Source organism: Hyla sarda, chromosome 8, assembly GCF_029499605.1.
Source record: "Hyla sarda isolate aHylSar1 chromosome 8, aHylSar1.hap1, whole genome shotgun sequence".
Classification (NCBI taxonomy): Eukaryota; Metazoa; Chordata; class Amphibia; order Anura; family Hylidae; genus Hyla; species Hyla sarda.
The window spans coordinates 3,283,639-3,305,949 of record NC_079196.1 but is presented as its reverse complement, the minus strand read 5'-3'; the positions used below and the strand labels follow the sequence as shown (position 1 = coordinate 3,305,949).

Sequence of the window (22,311 nt, the reverse complement as noted above, 5' to 3'; positions counted from 1 at the left end):
ACAAAGTTACTCAAGCCGGTAGTAGCGACTCTCAGGAGCAGAGGGGTGCGACTAATTATTTATCTGGACGACTTACTGATCATGGCAAGTTCCAGAGCACAAGTCTTGTTGCACAGTCAGTGGACTGTGGGGTTGTTGGAGGAACTAGGGTTCCTGATCAACGACAAAAAGTCCGTTCTGATTCCTTCACGATCGATGGAATTTCTAGGTTTCCTGGTGGATACCGAACAAACAGTACTACGTCTACCCAATGCCAAACTAGCCCTGATTCTCAAAGAAATCAGGGCTGTGTTGCGCAAAGGTCAGGTGTCGTTACGGATGATTGCTCTAATAGTCGGCCTGTTGGCGGCTTCCATTCAAGCGATCTTTCCGGCCCCGCTCCATTATCGGGCACTTCAGAGGCTCAAGATCCTCCATCTTCGCCAGGGTTTACGCTACGCAGACGAGATTGCTCTCTGCCCGGAGGCGGTGATGGAGTTACACTGGTGGCTACGCCATGCCGTCGAATGGAATGTCAAAACTATATTCAACTCCTGCCCAGACATCATCATAGAGTCCGATGCGAGTCGACATGGTTGGGGAGCACGCTGTGGTCGAGCCACAACAGGAGGGAGTTGGTCAGAAGACGAATCTCTTCTCCACATCAACGCACTGGAATTACTGGCGGCATTTTTTGCAATCAGGAGTTTTCTTCCACACAGATCCAATTGTTGCGTGTTATTACGCATGGACAATGTGGCGGCAGTGCAATATCTCAATCGCCTTGGGGGCACGAGATCCAGGATTCTGGCGAACATTGCATCAGACTTCTGGCATTTTTGCCTATCCAGGGACATCATCCCAGTGGCGGAATACCTACCAGGTATATCCAACTCGGTGGCGGATTGGAATTCCCGTTACCTAGTCGATTTCAGCGATTGGACGCTCGATCGATCTGTGTTTCTCATGATTCGAGAACTTTGGGGTCCCTTACATATGGATCTTTTTGCCTCTTGTCTCAACCGGCAATTACCCCGCTTTTACAGCTGGAGGCCGCAGTCAGCAGTGGACGCTTTTCGTCAAGTGTGGCCGCAGGGGATTCACTATGCGTTTCCCCCATTCCAGATGATTACCAGAGTTCTGCTGCAGGTAACAACTCAGAGAGCGACAGTGGTTCTGATCACTCCTTGGTGGCCCACGCAACCGTGGTTTCCCCTTCTCCTGGGGATGTCCATCGACTATCCCCGATTGATTCCCTGCGCACCTCTGCTTCTCACGAATCCGATCGGGGAACCCCACCCGTTGATCCAGGAAGGCAAGCTTCCACTCCTCGTGTGGTTGGTTTCGGGGTCCCAGACGCTGGTAGCGACCTTTCACAATCAGCTAGAGACCTCCTCGCCCTGGCCTGGGCCCCAGGGACTAGATCGGCGTATCGATCAGCCTGGTACTTATGGGTTCGTTGGTGTGATCAACGACAGGTTGATCCCATTCAAGCACCTGTTCCCATCATAGTCAACTATATGGCAGATGCTTTTGAGGCCGGAAAATCTTACAGTTCCTTGAATGTTTACAGATCTGCCATATCGGCATATCACTGTCCGGTGGATTCTCTACCGGTTGGCAAACATCCGTTAGTGTGTAGATTATTGCGGGGAGTGAAATTTAAACGTCCTCCCCGTCCTCGATATCAATCGACTTGGGATGTCTCCCGAGTATTAGACTTCTTTACCTCCTGGGATACCAATGAAGCGCTATCCTTAAAATTTTTGTCGTTCAAATTGACTACACTACTTTGTCTGGTTTCCATTAAACGGGTGTCGGATGTTAGAGCATTGGATGTCTCTAGGCGACAATTTTCGCCTGAAGGTGTCCGGTTCTCGGTTGTTCGGAGGACCAAGACAGGACTTCAGTCAGTCTTTTACCCTTCTTTTCCGACTCATCCTCAGCTTTGTGTAGTACGTTGTCTCCAAGCGTACGAGGCGCGGACAGCGACCTTACGTTCACTATCTCATACTCAACTTTTATTATCCTATGTGAAGCCCCATCTTCCAGTCAGTTCGGCCACTCTGGCCAGGTGGGTGCGGTCGGCCATGTCTATGGCGGGCATCGACGTTTCCTTGTTCGGTGCCCACTCTTCTAGAGGGGCTATGGCCACTAAAGTGGTTACCTCAGGAGGTTCACTTGCGGACCTCTTATTGGCCGCCGATTGGTCGTCAGAGACGACTTTTCGTCAATTTTATTTTAGACCGGAGGAACATGTATCCGTGGCGGTACTCTGATTTGTCTTGCATTACTATTTTCTGTTGACTGTATTTGTTAGCTTTAAACTTGCAAGATATGAGCCTCCTGTCTGATATATAAATCGAGATTTTCCTAGCTAATGTGACGGAAAATATAAGTTATATGAAGACAGGAGGCGAGTATCTTCCCTCCCGACCCACCCTATTATGATGTTTGTTTTCTTTTTAGGATACTGAACAGAGTGGTCGACGACGTCTTCGTGGCAGTGGACGCTGAAACGTTCGGTTACTGTTGTTCTTACAGAGTTCCTGATCCAGATGGTCAGAAGGTTCGCGGCCCGGTTGCCCGTTTGTTCAAGGGTTCCTGAGACGGAGCTATGCTACATGGCGGTGTTCCGGGACTAAGTTGTCAGTCTAGACATCGCAGCAAGAAAGAGGAGGTGGATCTTCCAGCAGCCTCATTTATAGCACCAGTCAACAGGAGATGGGAGGAGGAAGGCGCAAGGGCTGCTGGGAGTTGTAGTTTTTTCAAAAAGTTATATTAAATACATTATTTTAATAAAATTCTGCTATGGGCATTAATAAAAGAAAGATTAATGCAAGATACTCGCCTCCTGTCTTCATATAACTTATATTTTCCGTCACATTAGCTAGGAAAATCTCGATTTATATATCAGACAGGAGGCTCATATCTTATGCATTAATCTTTCTTTATTAATGTCCATAGCAGAATATTCACTATTCAATTAAATGTAAATGAACAGAAAAAACTTCAAAACTACATATCCCAGCAGTCCTTGGGGCACAATAGCCACTCCTAATCCAGCAGCCCCTATATAAGGACTGCCCCCTCGTATAACTTCCTCTTTCTTTCTGCTCATAGCAGCATACAGATAAGTGCTTGTTTTATTACTGGTATGTTTTCTCTTTTCAGCGTAGATAGTGACTAGTACGGTGATATACTTATAGTATTCTACATATTGCTCTTACTTTAGTAGTAGATCTTCTTCTATAGCTTGCTAGCTATTTCTACCCTATTCTTCATACCGGTTGTTCCGGTTTCTATTTGTTTACACTCTGCTGGTTCTTTCCCCCTTTTCCCTTTTCTCCCCCCCCCCCCTTTCTTGGACGGTCGCCATTTTACCTGGCTCCGCCATTACTGCGCCTTCCTTCATCACTTTTCTTCGTTCGCACGTGCGGGCAAAGGGGGGGGGCGGGTCCTGCGGTGCGGGCCGTTCCACTCTCCTCACGGCCGTTGCTTGGAGAGGGGGCGTGACTGATTCTCGTCACCAGAGGGCGCTCCTGCGCCCTCCAATCGGAGCCCTGAGAGACCTAGTCTCGTGAGACTTCGTCCCTGAGGGCTAGGGCTCCTGATCTCTCCTCACAGCGCAGCGCCAGTACAGCGCTAGCGGTGTGGAGGACGAAGCCTGTAGCCTATGGTCTGTGTAAAATCTCAGTTTTTTCCCCTGAAACAGAATTTATTCTGTTTCCTGGCCATACAATTGTTTAATTACCCTTAGTTCTATTACCCTGATATCTGTATCATGGCTGAGGAGCCCACATCTGCTCCCCCTACAGGGGATAGTTTTTCTATGGAATCTGCACAGTTTATGACTGCAAACCAGATCCAAGACCTTATTAACAAATCAGTACAAGCAGCCCTAGCTTCTGCCATTGTACCTTCTGGGTCTCAGGCCTCTCACCCCATGATGTCAGCCCCGCCACCTCAGGGTGGCGAACCGCCGATCAAAAAAGGCAAAGCTTCCCAGAAAAGGAAGCATGTTCTGGCGGTATCCCACTCCCCGACAGGGGAAGATAATAATATGTTTAAGGCAGCTCCTACCCCGACCTGCCAACCCCAACATCCCTCAGACTCAAATCGACCCCTGGGCCTCGGGGAGTTAAAAGAGAAGAAGCAAAGGTCCGCTCGACGATCCAAACCTAACTCATTTGTAGATTCCTCGGATGAGGATTCGTCCGCTCATTCATCCGATGAAGCTGACGGTGATGAGTCTGTAACAATGGATGAGGATGTTGGGGACACTGCGTTTGTCACAGACGCCATCCCTGCTACGCAGGACGAAATCATCCTAGACGCCCTAGGTGAACCGTTCTTTCACCCTGACGCGATCTCCCACCCGCGGTCTGGTGACTGGACCCCACTCCCTCACATATCACAATACGTGGAATTTTGGGCACGTAAGTCTTTGGACAGAACGAGCCGCAATAAATTAAGGGCAGAGTGCACCAGGCCCTTTATACCACATAAAGTGGTCAATACACCGGAAGTGGACCCGATCCTTTCTAAATATCTCCTGAAGTCGGGCAAATCCCCCAAAAAGGGAATTGAACGCTTCTTTCGGACAATACAAGAACGTGTTCTGGACTTGATTGGTCCCCTCACAAAGATTTTAAACCTCTCTGAGCAGGCGGCCGCGACGGATCAACCTGTTGATCTATGTCAACTCCGCGGATGGGCCCAGAGGGCTATTTGCCTGGCGGGCAGTGCCAACACTACCTGCTCGGTTGAGAGGAGGCGCTCAATCCTTATGCGCTTCGACCCACAATTATCTCATTTAGCAGAGACTGCAGAGACTCAAGATCATGCACCTGCGACAAGGTCTCAGATATGCGGACGGAGTACCTCTCTGTCAGGCGGCCACCGAAGAGTTACACTGGTGGCTTTGTCATGCCATCGAGTGGAACGGCAGAGCCATTTTCAACTCCAGTCCAGACGTCATCATAGAGTCGGACGCGAGTCGTCGGGGCTGGGGAGCTCGTTGTGGCACAGATTCCACAGGAGGGACGTGGTCCGTCACAGAAGCCTCAGTACATATCAATGCCTTGGAGCTTCTAGCGGCATTCTTTGACGTCAGGAGCTTTCTACCTCATACGTCCAATTGCTGTGTATTATTACACATGGACAATGTGGCGGCGGTTCAGTACATCAACCGCCTAGGGGGCACCAAATCCAGAATCCTTGCGGATCTCGCGAAGGAATTTTGGCATTTCTGCCTAGCCCGCAACATTATTCCGATAGCGGAGTATATCCCGGGGGTTTCCAATTCAGTAGCCGATTGGAATTCCCGTTATCTCCTAGATTCCAGCGATTGGCGGTTGGATCATTCCATTTTCCTTCAACTGAGGCAGCTTTGGGGTCCATTACACGTGGACCTCTTCGCTTCTCGCCTCAATCACCAGCTACCACAATTTTTCAGCTGGAGACCGGATCCGGAAGCGTCTGCGGTAGACGCTCTTCGCCAAATTTGGCCGGAGGGAATACATTATGCATTTCCCCCATTCCAGATGATCTCCCGGGTTCTCCTACATACTGCGAACCTGAGGGCGACGGTTGTGCTGATCACGCCCTGGTGGCCGACGCAACCATGGTTCCCTCTCCTCCTGGGGATGGCCGTGGATTACCCCAGGCTGCTGCCACACTTCCCGCAGCTCCTCACCAATCCGTCCAAGGGGCTCCACCCGATGGTAGTGGAGGGTCACCTACCTCTCCTGGCGTGGTTGGTTTCGGGGTCCCAGACGAGGATAGCGACCTTTCAAGATCGGCTAGGGATCTCTTCGCCTTGGTCTGGGCCCCTGGGACTAGATCGGCATATCGATCAGCCTGGAGACTCTGGGTTTGTTGGTGTGATCGACGGCAGGTTGATCCCGTATGTGCGCCTGTATCTATAGTGGTGAACTACTTGGCAGATTCTTTTGGGTCTGGCAAATCCTTTAGTTCCATCAATGTGTACCGGTCGGCTATTTCTGCTTATCATTGCCCAGTGGACTCTTTGCCGGTTGGCAAACACCCGCTAGTCTGTAGGCTTTAAATTTAAGTGTCCCCCGCGGCCTAGATACCAAGCGACCTGGGATGTCTCCAGGTTGCTTGCCATGTTTACTTCGCGGGAAGACAATAACGTCCTTCCCTTGAAACTGCTCTCGTATAAATTGACTGTCCTTTTATGCTTGGTTTCCATCAAGCGTGTCTCGGACGTGAGAGCATTGGACATCTCTCGGCGGCAATTCTCGCCTCAGGGGGTCAAGTTCTCGGTGGTCCGTAGGACGAAGACGGGTATCCAATCGTTTTTATACCCGTTTTTCCCTGCGCATCCACAGATATGCGTTGTCCGTTGCCTGCAGGCATACGAGTCGCGAACTGCTGATTTGCGCTCTAGGGATTTCTCCCAGCTTCTGGTTTCATATGTTAAACCACATTTCCCGGTTACTTCCGCTACTCTAGCGCGCTGGGTGCGTTCTGCCATGGAGATGGCGGGCATAGACATATCCCTGTTTGGTGCTCATTCATCCAGGGGTGCTATGGCTACTAAGGTGGTCACCTCAGGGGGTTCCCTGTCTGATCTATTAATGGCAGCCGACTGGTCTTCCGAGACCACTTTTCACCATTTCTACTTCAGACCGGAGGAACATGTCTCCATGTCTGTATTAGGATAATTGTAGATTAGATTGTTGCATGTCACATTGCTAGATTATCAGCTTTGAACTTGCATAAGATATGAGCCTCCTGTCTGATATATAAATCGAGATTTTCCTAGCTTGTGACGGAAAATATAAGTTATATGAAGACACTTCCCTCCCTGCCCACCCTATTACGTGTCTTTTGTTCTATTCTCAGGTTACTGAACGAAGGTGTTGGAGCCAGGTTGGCGGTTGACATGTTCGAACTAAGGTTCGGGTTTCTTGATCCCCGTTGGGTCGACATCTGTTTCCAGAGATTGAAGTTCTTCAGCTCCCGTTGGAGCCAAGTGGCGTCCTGTGAGCCGGAGGGCCGGTCGGAAGAGGAGTCCGATTCCTGTGCAGCAGTCGGATCTGGTGGCCGATCGCTGTTGGTGTCCGGTTGACCTGTTGGTCGAAGATATTTTTTCTTTCCTAGGGTCCCCGTTGAGACGTGGTTGGAGTTGGCACGGTGGATCTCCGATTCCCAAGATATCGGGCCGGCTGGCTGCGGTGTCGGAAGTTTGAGGTGCTAACCGGGGGACATCCCTAGTTCCGGTGCGGCGGTGTTGTCGCATGAAGAAAGAGGAAGTTATATGTGGGGGCAGTCCTTATATAGGGGCTGCTGGATTAGGAGTGGCTATTGTGCCCCAAGGACTGCTGGGATATGTAGTTTTTAAAGTTTTTCTGTTCATTTACATTTAATTGAATAGTGAATATTCTGCTATGGGCATTAATAAAGAAAGATTAATGCATAAGATACTCGCCTCCTGTCTTCATATAACTTATATTTTCCGTCACAAGCTAGGAAAATCTTTATTTATATGCTGTATTATACTCCAGAGCTGTACTCACTATTCTGCTGGTGAGGTCACTGTGTACATACATTACATTACTTATCCTGTACTGATCCTGAGTTATATCCTGTATTATACTCAAGAGCTGCACTCACTATTCTGCTGGTGAGGTCACTATGTACATACATTACATTACTTATCCTGTACTGATCCTGAGTTATATCCTGTATTATACTCAAGAGCTGCACTCACTATTCTGCTGGTGAGGTCACTGGGGGACATGTATCAAAGATTTTACCCCTGTTTTGTGTGTATTTTTTTGCGTAAAATTTTGCACAAGCCCTTTTTTTGCGCAATTTTTTTGCGCACGTTTTGGTAGAGCATGTCCTCCAGATGTGGCTGAATCAGGGTACCTTGGAGTGACATCTATAGTACACATGGATTTATTAACTGCGTACTTTTTTTTTACACCAAAAATTTTGCCGCAAGAGCTGTTTTTTTGGCGCAAACATAAGCCATCTTGGACTTAACGTAGCAAGATGCTCTAAATCATTGATTCTATTTTCCAAAGAGTGGATTTAGGAGATTACTATATTTACCCGCAATTTATGAAGCTCATTGCACTTGATTGATAAATTTAGCGCTTCTGCACATAATTTAGAATTCGGGAAAAGGGGTAAAATGCTTCTACCATACACAAATAATGATACATGTCCCCCACTGTGTATATACAATACATTACTCATCCTTAGTTATATCCTGTATTATACCCCAGAGCTGTACTCACTATTCTGCTGGTGAGATCACTGTGTACATACATTACATTACTTATCCTGTACTGATCCTGAGTTATATCCTGTATTATACTCCAGAGCTGTACTCACTATTCTGCTGGTGAGATCACTGTGTACATACATTACATTACTTATCCTGTACTGATCCTGAGTTATATCCTGTATTATACTCCAGAGCTGTACTCACTATTCTGCTGGTGAGGTCACTGTGTACATACATTACATTACTTATCCTGTACTGATCCTGAGTTATATCCTGTGTTATACTCCAGAGCTGTACTCACTATTCTGCTGGTGAGGTCACTGTGTACATACATTACATTACTTATCCTGTACTGATCCTGAGTTATATCCTGTATTATACTCCAGAGCTGTACTCACTATTCTGCTGGTGAGGTCACTGTGTATATACATTACATTACTTATCCTGTACTGATCCTGAGTTATATCCTGTATTATACCCCAGAGCTGTACTCACTATTCTGCTGGTGAGATCACTGTGTACATACATTACATTACTTATCCTGTACTGATCCTGAGTTATATCCTGTATTATACTCCAGAGCTGTACTCACTATTCTGCTGGTGAGATCACTGTGTACATACATTACATTACTTATCCTGTACTGATCCTGAGTTATATCCTGTATTATACTCCAGAGCTGTACTCACTATTCTGCTGGTGAGGTCACTGTGTACATACATTACATTACTTATCCTGTACTGATCCTGAGTTATATCCTGTGTTATACTCCAGAGCTGTACTCACTATTCTGCTGGTGAGGTCACTGTGTACATACATTACATTACTTATCCTGTACTGATCCTGAGTTATATCCTGTATTATACTCCAGAGCTGTACTCACTATTCTGCTGGTGAGGCCACTGTGTACATACATTACATTACTTATCCTGTACTGATCCTGAGTTATATCCTGTATTATACTCCAGAGCTGTACTCACTATTCTGCTGGTGAGATCACTGTGTACATACATTACATTACTTATCCTGTACTGATCCTGAGTTATATCCTGTATTATACCCCAGAGCTGTACTCACTATTCTGCTGGTGAGGTCACTGTGTACATACATTACATTACTTATCCTGTACTGATCCTGAGTTATATCATGTATTATACTCCAGAGCTGTACTCACTATTCTGCTGGTGAGATCACTGTGTACATACTTTACATTACTTATCCTGTACTCATCCTTAGTTATATCCTGTATTATACCCCAGAGCTGTACTCACTATTCTGCTGGTGAGGTCACTGTGTACATACATTACATTACATATCCTGTACTGATCCTGAGTTATATCCTGTATTATACTCCAGAGCTGTACTCACTATTCTGCTGGTGAGGCCACTGTGTACATACATTACATTACTTATCCTGTACTGATCCTGAGTTATATCCTGTATTATACCCCAGAGCTGTACTCACTATTCTGCTGGTGAGGTCACTGTGTACATACATTACATTACTTATCCTGTACTGATCCTGAGTTATATCATGTATTATACTCCAGAGCTGTACTCACTATTCTGCTGGTGAGATCACTGTGTACATACTTTACATTACTTATCCTGTACTGATCCTGAGTTATATCCTGTATTATACTCCAGAGCTGTACTCACTATTCTGCTGGTGAGATCACTGTGTACATACATTACATTACTTATCCTGTACTGATCCTGAGTTATATCCTGTATTATACCCCAGAGCTGTACTCACTATTCTGCTGGTGAGGTCACTGTGTACATACATTACATTACTTATCCTGTACTGATCTTGAGTTATATCCTGTATTATACTCCAGAGCTGCACTCACTATTCTGCTGGTGAGGTCACTGTGTATATACATTACATTACTGATCCTGTACTGATCCTGAGTTATATCCTGTATTATACTCCAGAGCTATACTCGCTATTCTGCTGGTGAGGTCACTGTGTACATATATTACATTACTTATCCTGTACTGATCCTGAGTTATATCCTGTATTATACTCCAGAGCTATACTCACTATTCTGCTGGTGGGGTCACTGTGTACATACATTACATTACTTATCCTGTACTGATCCTGAGTTATATCCTGTATTATACTCCAGAGCTGTACTCACTATTCTGCTGGTGAGGTCACTATGTACATACATTACATTACTTATCCTGTACTGATCCTGAGTTATATCCTGTATTATACTCCAGAGCTGTACTCACTATTCTGCTGGTGGGATCACTGTGTTTATACATTATATTACTTATCCTGTACTGATCATGAGTTATATCCTGTATACTCCAGAGCTGTACTCACTATTCTGCTGGTGAGATCACTGTGTACATACATTACATTACTTATCCTATACTGATCCTGAGTTATATCCTGTATTATACTCCAGAGCTGCACTCACTATTCTGCTGGTGAGGTCACTGTGTATATACAATACATTACTTATCCTGTACTGATCCTGAGTTATATCCTGTATTATACTCCAGAGCTGTACTCACTATTCTGCTGGTGAGGTCACTGTGTACATACATTACATTACTGATCCTGTACTGATCCTGAGTTATATCCTGTATTATACTCCAGAGCTGTACTCAATATTCTGCTGGTGAGGTCACTATGTATATACAATACATTACTTATCCTGTACTGATCCTGAGTTATATCCTGTATTATACTCCAGAGCTGTACTCACTATTCTGCTGGTGAGGTCACTGTGTACATACATCACATTACTTATCCTGTACTGATCCTGAGTTATATATCAGACAGGAGGCTCATATCTTATGCATTATTCTTTCTTTAATAATGCCCATAGCAGAACAAAATTCAATAAACAATCAGTGTAAAGAAAAAACTACAACTCCCAGCAGTCCCGGGACCACAGCAGCCACTCCTCCTCTGTAGCCCCTATATAAGGACTGCCCACATATGGATCCTCCTCTTTCTTTCTGCTCATGGCAGAGCATGCAAGCTAAGTGCTATCTGTGATTAATACTTTGAATTTTCCTTACTTGTTAGTCATACCTATTATAGATATTGTGGTGTTGGGAGAAGATATTCGCGATTATCTTCACCCATTCGCATTCTATGCGATTTTTACTCCGTTTCGGACAACTATTTCCCCGGCGCTAGTTTTCTCCTTGCTCCGGTTCATCACCCCACTACTCTCTCCAACTCTCCGCTCCTCATACCTCCCACCGCTTTCCATCCCCCCCCTCTCCCGGCGCCATTTTACCTTCTTCTCCTACGTTTCTGCGCTTCGCGCGCGCGGGATAGGGGCGGATCTTTCGCGTGCCGGCCGCATTTCTTCACGGCCTACACGCTGAGAGGGGCGGAGTTTCCTTTCGTCACTGGACCGCGCTCCTGCGCCTTCCAATCAATGCCCAGCCGGACGTAGTCTCGCGAGACTTCGTCCCCGGGTACAAGGACTCTCGGGCTCACCTCCCACCGCTGCGTCAGTGCAACGCTAGCGGTGTGGAGGACGGAGCCCGTACCAATACTTCCCTTTACATATATTGTAGGTAGATTTCAGGAATTTATTCTTTTCCCTCATCAACCATTCGCTCTTCCCTCTAGTTTCTCCTACAGATAACCTAGTAGATTACAGGAATTTATTCCTCCCCCTCATCAATTCTCTCTTTTCCCACTAGTTCTCCCACAGATTACCTGTTAGTCACTATGGCTGAGGAACCCTCATCTGCTCCCAGTAGAGGGGAGAGCTCTTTAGACTCGGCCCAATTTATGACCGCCAACCAGATACAAGACTTAATTAATAAGTCTGTTCAGGCGGCTTTGGCCTCCGCCATGGTAACCTCTGGATCACTACCAGCGGTATCCTGTGCATCTGTCCCGCCATTCCAAGGCGGTGAACCGCCAATTAAGAAGGGAAAGGTTTCCCATAAAAGGAAACACACATTGGCGACATCTGACTCCCCGGCAGGGGAAGATAATAATGTGCTCCAGGCAGCCCCTACCCCCGCCTGCCAACCCCAGCATCCATCAGACTCCACTCGACCCCTGGGCCTCAGGGAGTTACATGAGAAGAGGCACAGATCCGCTAGACGGACCAAACCCGACTCTTACGTTGATTCCTCTGACGAGGATTCGTCGGGATCATCCAGCGAGTCTGACGACTTTGAATCCAACCCTAATGTCGAGGATGCTGGGGATACGGCGTTCGACACCGACGCCAACCCTGTTACACAGGGCACTGTGATCCTAGACTCCCTAGGTGAACCCCTTTTTCACCCTGATTCCATCTCTCATCCTCGATCGGGTGAATGGTCCCCACTTCCTCACGTGACCCAGTATGTGGAGCTCTGGGCTCGTAAGTCCCTAGACAGGACCAGCCGTAACAAGCTGAGAGCTGAGTGTCCTAGGCCCTTTATTCCCAATAAAGTAGTGGCAACCCCCGAAGTGGACCCCATTTTGATGAAATACCTAATGAAATCGGGTAAATTCCCTAAGAAGGGAATAGAACGCTCATTTAAAACTATCCAGGAGCGTATCTTAGACTTAATGGGCCCTCTCACTAAGATACTCAACCTGTCTGAGCAGGCCGCAACGACAGATCAGCCCGTCGATACCCGTCAACTTCGGGGGTGGGCCCAGAGGGCCATATGCCTGGCAGGTACGGCCAACACCACCTGCTCGACTGAACGTCGTAGGTCGATCCTTATGCGCCTCGACCCGCAGCTGTCCCACCTAGCTGAAACTGAGTCTGGGCCTGCAGCAGCAGGAATGCTCTTTGGGGACAACTTGATGAAGGACATCAACAGGTTTGTCGGCCTGTTTACAGGGCTGGATAAAGCCCAAACTTCATTAAAGAGATCAGGGGCAAATAAGCTTTTTTCTCGGGCCGGCAGAGGTAGAGGCCGATCTGCCGGCCGCACCCCCTCCTATAGGCCACAGGGCAGACCCTCTGCCCAATACCAGTACCCTCAGGCTCCTCCGTCCTACACTGTCCCAATGGCACAACCGTCGCCTTTCTTCCCTCCCAGAGGTCGACCTTGGCGCGGACGTGGCGGACGCGGATATCCCCGTTCCCGTCCAACTACCGGTAAGTGTGCCAGATATTCCACATGCTCACATCCCTGTGGGGGGGCGCCTGATGTATTTTTCCCACGCCTGGTCTGCAATCACGGCAGACGCGTGGATCCTACAGACAGTAGCGGGATTTCACATAGAACTCCAATCTCTACCGGTCCTGGGTATACAGCCAGCCCCTATCCGTTTTTCACAACACAACATGTTGCTCATAGACAACGAGATTCAAGATCTCCTGTCCAAACAGGCGATCCGAGAGATCGACCCTTCTTCCCTGGGGTTCGTAAGCAACCTTTTCCTAGTGAAGAAAAAAGGGGGCGGTTACCGTCCGGTCATAAACCTTCGGGAACTAAACCAACATGTCACATATCGCCATTTCAAGATGGAGGGAATTCACTCCCTTCGCGATTTGTTACAACCAGGCGATTGGCTGGTGAAGGTGGATTTGAAAGACGCTTACCTCACCGTCCCTATCCACCAAGATTCACAGCACCTTCTTCGTTTCCTCTGGAGACACCACATGTGGCAATTTACTTGCCTTCCGTTCGGCCTGTCATCAGCTCCGTGGTGCTTCACCAAACTGATGAAACCAGTGGTGGCATCCTTGAGGAGCAGAGGGGTCCGTCTGATCATTTATCTGGACGACCTCCTCATCATGGCCCACTCCAAAGCGCAAGCTTCTCTCCACATGTCATGGACGGTGCTACTTCTGCAGAATCTGGGATTCATAATCAACCGAGAGAAATCGGTTTTGATCCCTCTGCAAGAGATGGAGTTCCTTGGCTTCTTGGTGGACACCAATCATGCCGTTCTCCGCCTTCCCAAATCCAAACTGGCCCTGATCCGCAAGGAAATCAGAGCGGTCTTACGCAGAGGGTGCTTATCCTTAAGGGTACTAGCGCGCTTGGTGGGCCTATTAGCAGCCTCTATCCAAGCCATCTTCCCGGCCCCCTTGCATTACAGGGCCCTTCAGAGACTCAAGATTATGCACCTGCGCCAGGGCCTCAGGTATGCGGACGAGGTTCCTCTTTGTCCGGCAGCCATCGAGGAGTTGCAGTGGTGGCTTCGTCATGCCGTCGAGTGGAACGGCAAAACCATATTCAATTCCTGCCCGGACGTCATCATAGAGTCGGACGCGAGTCGTCTCGGCTGGGGCGCGCGGTGCGGGGAGGCTTCCACAGGAGGGACTTGGTCCGCCACGGAGGTCACCCTGCACATCAATGCCTTGGAGCTCTTAGCGGCATTTTTTGCCCTCAAGAGCTTCTTGCCACAAGCGTCCAATTGTTGCGTTTTGTTACGCATGGACAACGTGGCGGCGGTCCAATACGTCAACCGCCTTGGGGGCACCAGGTCCAAGATGCTTGCAGATCTTGCCAAGGACTTCTGGCATTTCTGTCTAGATCGCAACATTATCCCGGTGGCGGAGTATATTCCGGGGGTCTCCAACACGGTGGCCGACTGGAATTCTCGCTACTTACTAGATTCCAGCGATTGGCGGCTGGATCGATCAGTTTTTCTACGGTTGAGACAGCTTTGGGGTCCATTGTGTACGGATCTTTTCGCTTCTCGCCTCAATCATCAATTACCTCGTTTTTTTCAGCTGGAGACCGGACCCAGAGGCGTCGGCAGTCGACGCTTTCCGTCTCATCTGGCCCAGGGGAACGCACTACGCGTTTCCCCCATTCCAGATGATCTCCAGGGTTCTTCTACATACGATGAACCAGAAGGCGACGATTGTACTGATCACCCCCTGGTGGCCCACACAACCGTGGTTCCCTCTCCTTCTGGGGATGGCAGTGGACTACCCCAGACTTCTGCCCCAATTTCCACAGCTCCTCTCCAACCCGACCGGGGATCTCCACCCTCTGGTGTTGGAGGGCAACCTTCCTCTCCTAGCGTGGTTGGTTTCGGGGTCCCGGATGCGGACCAGGATCTTTCAAGATCAGCTAGGGATCTCCTCGCCCTGGCCTGGGCCCCCGGGACTAGATCGGCTTATCGATCAGCCTGGAGGCTTTGGGTTCGTTGGTGTGACCAACGACAGATTGATCCCGTACATGCACCTGTGTCTGTAGTGGTGAACTACTTGGCGGATTCCTTTGAATCCGGCAAATCTTATAGTTCCATCAACGTTTACCGATCGGCTATCGCGGCTTACCATTGCCCAGTGGACTCTTTGCCGGTGGGCAAATACCCACTGGTATGTAGACTGTTGCGTGGCATTCAGTTTACCCGGCCCCCGCGGCCGAGATATCAGTCGACCTGGGATGTCTCCAGGTTGCTCGAGATGCTTGTCTCTTGGGAAGACAATGACGATCTTCCCCTAAAACTGCTGTCGTATAAACTGACTGTCCTTTTATGTTTGGTGTCTATCAAACGCGTCTCGGACGTGAAGGCTTTGGACGTCTCTAGGCGACAATTTTCGCCTCAGGGAGTCAAGTTTTCCGTGGTCCGACGGACCAAGACAGGTATACACTCGGTTTTTTACCCGTTTTTTCCCGCGCATCCTCGACTTTGTGTGGTTCGTTGCCTACAGGCGTATGAATCGCAGACTGCAGATTTACGGTCTCCGGATTTCTCTCAACTTCTTATATCCTATGTCAGACCTCACCATCCGGTGGCCTCCGCTACCTTGGCTCGTTGGGTGCGTTCCGCCATGGATATGGCGGGCATAGACGTCTCCCTGTTTGGAGCTCATTCTTCTAGGGGTGCGATGGCTACTAAAATAGTCACAGCAGGGGGCTCCCTTTCTGACTTGCTCATGGCTGCTGATTGGTCTTCAGAGTCTACCTTTCGCCGGTTCTACTTCAGACCGGAGGACCATGTTTCCATGTCAGTTTTGTAATACTATTTCTGATTTTGTTTTCTCTGTCGATACTTATTAGCTTTGAACTTGCATAAGATATGAGCCTCCTGTCTGATATATAAATCGAGATTTTCCTAGCTTGTGACGGAAAATATTAGTTATATGAAGACAGGAGGCGAGTATCTTCCCTCCCGACCCACCCTGTTATGATTTTTATTGTCTTTTCAGGATACTGAAGGCATTGGCTGGTTTCCTGTCTACTAATAACCTGTTGGTTAAGCACTGCTGGAGTTCTCTAAAGTCCCCGTTGGGACGAAGTTAGGCCGTCGATTGGCCTCGTTTCCTGAGTTCTGGCCTTACTGGCCGAAGATTGAAGGAGCGGTGTGGATGTCTGGCTGGCGTTTCGGCTTCCTATGCGGCTCTGATTCGCGTGAAGAAAGAGGAGGATCCATATGTGGGCAGTCCTTATATAGGGGCTACAGAGGAGGAGTGGCTGCTGTGGTCCCGGGACTGCTGGGAGTTGTAGTTTTTTCTTTACACTGATTGTTTATTGAATTTTGTTCTGCTATGGGCATTATTAAAGAAAGAATAATGCATAAGATACTCGCCTCCTGTCTTCATATAACTAATATTTTCCGTCACAAGCTAGGAAAATCTCGATTTATATCCTGTATTATACTCCATAGCTGCACTCACTATTCTGCTGGTGAGGTCACTGTGTACATACATTACATTACTTATCCTGTACTGATCCTGAGTTATATCCTGTATTATACTCCAGAGCTGTACTCACTATTCTGCTGGTGAGGTCCCTATGTACATACATTACATTACTTATCCTGTACTGATCCTGAGTTATATCCTGTATTATACCCCAGAGCTGTACTCACTATTCTGCTGGTGAGATCACTGTGTACATACATTACATTACTTATCCTGTACTGATCCTGAGTTATATCCTGTATTATACTCCAGAGCTGTACTCACTATTCTGCTGGTGAGGTCACTGTGTACATACATTACATTACTTATCCTGTACTGATCCTGAGTTATATCCTGTATTATACTCCAGAGCTGTACTCACTATTCTGCTGGTGAGGTCACTGTGTACATACATTACATTACTTATCCTGTACTGATCCTGAGTTATATCCTGTACTATACTCCAGAGCTGTACTCACTATTCTGCTGGTGAGGTCACTGTGTATATACATTACATTACTTATCCTGTACTGATCCTGAGTTATATCCTGTATTATACTCAAGAGCTGTACTCACTATTCTGCTGGTGAGATCACTGTGTACATACATTACATTACTTATCCTGTACTGATCCTGAGTTATATCCTGTATTATACTCCAGAGCTGTACTCACTATTCTGCTGGTGAGGTCACTGTGTACATACATTACATTACTTATCCTGTACTGATCCTGAGTTATATCCTGTATTATACTCCAGAGCTGTACTCACTATTCTGCTGGTGAGGTCACTGTGTATATACATTACATTACTTATCCTGTACTGATCCTGAGTTATATCCTGTATTATACTCCAGAGCTGCACTCACTATTCTGCTGGTGAGGTCACTGTGTATATACATTACATTACTCATCCTTAGTTATATCCTGTAGAGCTGTAATTGTTTAGTGCAGGAGATAATGTGTAGTACTCGGGGCGGACACTAGGTGCCGCTGCTCTCACACCTTTTGTAGAGACGGAACCTGAATTCTCGGTCTCTGTAGACGGGGACTGAATAATACGGGACACAACCGGGAAAACACAAATTGAGGGAACATGGCGCGGGCTGCGAAGGTATGAGTGGCGGTGTTCGGTAATGTAACCCTGAGCTGTGGGGGGCGCTGACTGTATGTGGAGAGACTGTTTGGTTGTGTGGCTGTACAGTAGTAAATCGCTCTGTTCACATCATGTGTTATTTATATGTGCGGTTATATATAAACACATATATTCCTGTCATGTGTCGCCTCGCCCTGTATGTGACTGACATTTTGTTGGTTTCCTTTAATACACTATACCGGTGAAAGGACAAGTCCCGGCAGGTTCCGTTCTGTGCAGTTCTCTATTCTCTCCACCAGATGGCGCCTGCTGTCTATTAATTACTTATAGATTAGCGCTTCCTGCAGTTCCCTCTTGTCTCCACTAGATGGGGCTAATGTTATTCTCAGCTCTTTCCCTAATACAACTTGGTGAATCCATGCGCCCCCCGGGGTTATGACTCACAGGAATCACATGACCCCTCTGCAGAGTTATCACTTATAGTGATCACATGACCCCTCTGCAGAGTTATCACTTATAGTGATCACATGACCCCTCTACAGAGTTATCACTTATAGTGATCACATGACCCCTCTACAGAGTTATCACTTATAGTGATCACATGACTCCTCTGCAGAGTTATCACTTATAGTTATCACTTATAGTGATCACATGACCCCTCTACAGTTATCTCATTACTTATAGTGATCACATGACCCCTCTGCAGAGTTATCACTTATAGTGATCACATGACCCCTCTACAGTTATCACTTATAGTGATCACATGACCCCTCTGCAGAGTTATCGCATTACTTATAGTGATCACATGACCCCTCTGCAGAGTTATCGCATTACTTATAGTGATCACATGACCCCTCTGCAGAGTTATCACTTATAGTGATCACATGACCCCTCTACAGAGTTATCTCATTACTTATAGTGATGACATGACCCCTCTACAGAGTTATCACATTACTTATAGTGATCACATGACCCCTCTGCAGAGTTATCACATGACCCCTCTGCAGAGTTATCTCATTACTGTGATCACATGACCCCTCTGCAGAGTTATCTCATCACTGTGATCACATGACCCCTCTGCAGAGTTATCTCATTACTGTGATCACATGACCCCTCTGCAGAGTTATCGCATTACTTATAGTGATCACATGACCCCTCTGCAGAGTTATCGCATTACTTATAGTGATCACATGACCCCTCTGCAGAGTTATCACTTATAGTGATCACATGACCCCTCTACAGAGTTATCTCATTACTTATAGTGATGACATGACCCCTCTACAGAGTTATCACATTACTTATAGTGATCACATGACCCCTCTGCAGAGTTATCACATGACCCCTCTGCAGAGTTATCTCATTACTGTGATCACATGACCCCTCTGCAGAGTTATCTCATCACTGTGATCACATGACCCCTCTGCAGAGTTATCTCATTACTGTGATCACATGACCCCTCTGCAGAGTTATCTCATTACTGTGATCACATGACCCCTCTGCAGAGTTATCTCATTACTGTGATCACATGACCCCTCTGCAGAGTTATCTCATTACTGTGATCACATGACCCCTCTGCAGAGTTATCTCATTACTTATAGTGATCACATGACCCCCCTGCAGAGTTATCTCATTACTTATAGTGATCACATGACCCCTCTGCAGAGTTATCTCATTACTGTGATCACATGACCCCTCTGCAGAGTTATCTCATTACTTAAAGTGATCACATGACCCCTCTGCAGAGTTATATCATTACTGTGATCACATGACCCCTCTGCAGAGTTATCTCATTACTGTGATCACATGACCCCTCTGCAGAGTTATCTCATTACTTATAGTGATCACATGACCCCCCTGCAGAGTTATCTCATTACTTATAGTGATCACATGACCCCTCTGCAGAGTTATCTCATTACTGTGATCACATGACCCCTCTGCAGAGTTATCTCATTACTTAAAGTGATCACATGACCCCTCTGCAGAGTTATATCATTACTGTGATCACATGACCCCTCTGCAGAGTTATCTCATTACTGTGATCACATGACCCCCCTGCAGAGTTATCTCATTACTTATAGTGATCACATGACCCCTCTGCAGAGTTATCTCATTACTTATAGTGATCACATGACCCCTCTACAGAGTTATCTCATTACTGTGATCACATGACCCCTCTGCAGAGTTATCTCATTACTTAAAGTGATCACATGACCCCTCTGCAGAGTTATATCATTACTGTGATCACATGACCCCTCTGCAGAGTTATCTCATTACTGTGATCACATGACCCCTCTGCAGAGTTATCTCATTACTGTGATCACATGACCCCTCTGCAGAGTTATCTCATTACTTAAAGTGATCACATGACCCCTCTGCAGAGTTATATCATTACTGTGATCACATGACCCCTCTGCAGAGTTATCTCATTACTGTGAACACATGACCCCTCTGCAGAGTTATCTCATTTCTTATAGTGATCACATGACCCCTCTGCAGAGTTATCTCATTACTTATAGTGATAACATGACCCCTCTGCAGAGTTATCTCATTACTGTGATCACATGACCCCTCTGCAGAGTTATCTCATCACTCATAGTGATCACTCATCATTTATAGTGATTCTGTCACTTGGAAAATCAATTTACAAAAATAGCGCAATGAAATGTCCGTCACACGTTGTGGAATAAATCCTTTGTTTTCCCTCCCTGTGATCCGCGGTGTCTGCGCATTATATGGAGCCCCCGAGGTGATCAGGTGACTGACCCATAATCAGACCCCTATCTCCTGTCCTGATCAGGTGACCCGCCGGTGGGTCCTGGGTATAGAAGGATCTCGGGGATCCGATGATTGTGTTCTTGTCTCCGCAGACGGCGATGGTTCTGTGTATGGACGTGGGATTCGCCATGAGTCACTCCTATCGGGGGGAGGAGACGCCCATCATGGAGGCCAAGAAAGTCATGAGGCTGTTTGTGCAAAGACAGGTAACTGGGGCGGAGCAAAGGTGAGATGGGGCGGGGCTGAGGGAATGACAGGGCGGAGCTAAGATAGTGACCGGGGCGGAGCTGAGGGTGAGATGGGGTGGAGGGTGAGATGGAGCGGAGCTTAGATGAGTTGGGGCGTGGCTGAGGGAATGACAGGGCGGAGCTAAGATAGTGACAGGGCGGAGCTGAGGGGGAGATGGGGTGGGGCTGATGGGGAGATGGAGCGGAGCTTAGATGAGTTGGGGCGTGGCTGAGGGAATGACAGGGGGAGCTAAGATAGTGATGGGGCGGGGCTGAGGGGGAGATGGGGTGGGGCTGAGGGTGAGATGGAGCGGAGCTTAGATGAGTTGGGGCGTGGCTGAGGGAATGACAGGGGGAGCTAAGATAGTGATGGGGCGGGGCTGAGGGTTAGATGGGGCGTGGCTGAGGTAGGGAAGGGGCGGAGCTTATAACTGTGATAGCAGCCAATATGGTGGATGAGGATCAGTAAGAGACAGAAGACGGATTCTTTAATGTGGAGCCTGATGCGCTGATCGTACACGAGGAGGAGACTGCACACAGCTCAGTCTACCTGCACTGATACATTGTAACGAATCAGGGATTTATTTCATAGAATATTGTCCAGTCTAGAGACAACTGTAACAATCCCTCAGCTGTGAGAAGTTTTCGCTTGGTTCAGGGTTTTGGCTTCTGGATGTTTTGTATTATTGATCTATTAGGAAGTTTCACAACGATCAGTGATTAATCTGGGGAGAATCTCTATACATCACCGTGGGGGTGACGCCCCGCCCCCTGTCTGTGACGCCCCACCCCCTGTCTGTGACGCCCCGCCCCCTGTCTGTGACTCCCTGGCCCTGACTCCCCGGCCCTTGTCTGTGACGCCCCGCTCCTTGTCTGTGACGCCCCGCTCCTTGTCTGTGACGCCCCGCTCCTTGTCTGTGACGCCCCACCCCCTGTCTGTGACGCCCCGCCCCCTGTCTGTGACTCCCTGGCCCTGACTCCCCGGCCCTTGTCTGTGACGCCCAGCCCCTTGTCTGTGACGCCCCACTCCTTGTCTGTGACGCCCCGCTCCTTGTCTGTGACGCCCCGCCCCCTGCCTGTGACTCCCTGGCCCTGACTCCCCGGCCCTTGTCTGTGACGCCCAGCCCCTTGTCTGTGACGCCCCACTCCTTGTCTGTGACGCCCCGCTCCTTGTCTGTGACGCCCCGCCCCCTGCCTGTGACTCCCTGGCCCTGACTCCCCGGCCCTTGTCTGTGACGCCCAGCCCCTTGTCTGTGACGCCCCGCTCCTTGTCTGTGACGCCCCGCTCCTTGTCTGTGACGCCCCGCTCCTTGTCTGTGACGCCCCGCTCCTTGTCTGTGACGCCCCGCCCCTTGTCTGTGACGCCCCGCACCCCGCCCCTTGTCTGT

At 48.1% G+C, this 22,311-nt stretch overlaps 2 protein-coding genes across 4 annotated transcripts in view; both read left to right on the top strand.

Annotated features, from left to right (window-relative positions):
• Positions 1-292: 292 nt before the first annotated feature.
• Positions 293-16,651, top strand: LOC130285518 (uncharacterized). Of its 3 annotated transcripts, XM_056537000.1 has the most exons (3): positions 293-2,659; positions 6,853-7,200; positions 16,354-16,651. In XM_056537000.1, the coding sequence occupies exon 1, from the start codon at positions 507-509 to the stop codon at positions 2,256-2,258; it is 1,752 nt and encodes a 583-aa protein (XP_056392975.1). In that variant the 5' UTR covers positions 293-506; the 3' UTR covers positions 2,259-2,659; positions 6,853-7,200; positions 16,354-16,651. The 3 variants fall into 3 exon arrangements, 2 of the variants coding, with proteins under 2 accessions (XP_056392975.1, XP_056392974.1); XM_056536999.1 differs by lacking the exon at positions 16,354-16,651 and having other exon boundaries at positions 6,853-7,577; XR_008847361.1 differs by lacking the exons at positions 293-2,659; positions 16,354-16,651 and adding an exon at positions 3,110-3,134 and having other exon boundaries at positions 6,853-7,577.
• Positions 16,652-17,843: 1,192 nt separating this feature from the next.
• Positions 17,844-22,311, top strand: part of XRCC5 (X-ray repair cross complementing 5) — a 68,432-nt gene continuing 63,964 nt past the window's right edge. Inside the window, exons 1-2 of the mRNA XM_056536995.1 lie at positions 17,844-17,939; positions 20,789-20,902. Coding sequence (XP_056392970.1) covers positions 17,922-17,939; positions 20,789-20,902 — 132 coding nt within the window. The 5' untranslated portion in view covers positions 17,844-17,921. The remainder of the gene's footprint in view (positions 17,940-20,788; positions 20,903-22,311) is intronic.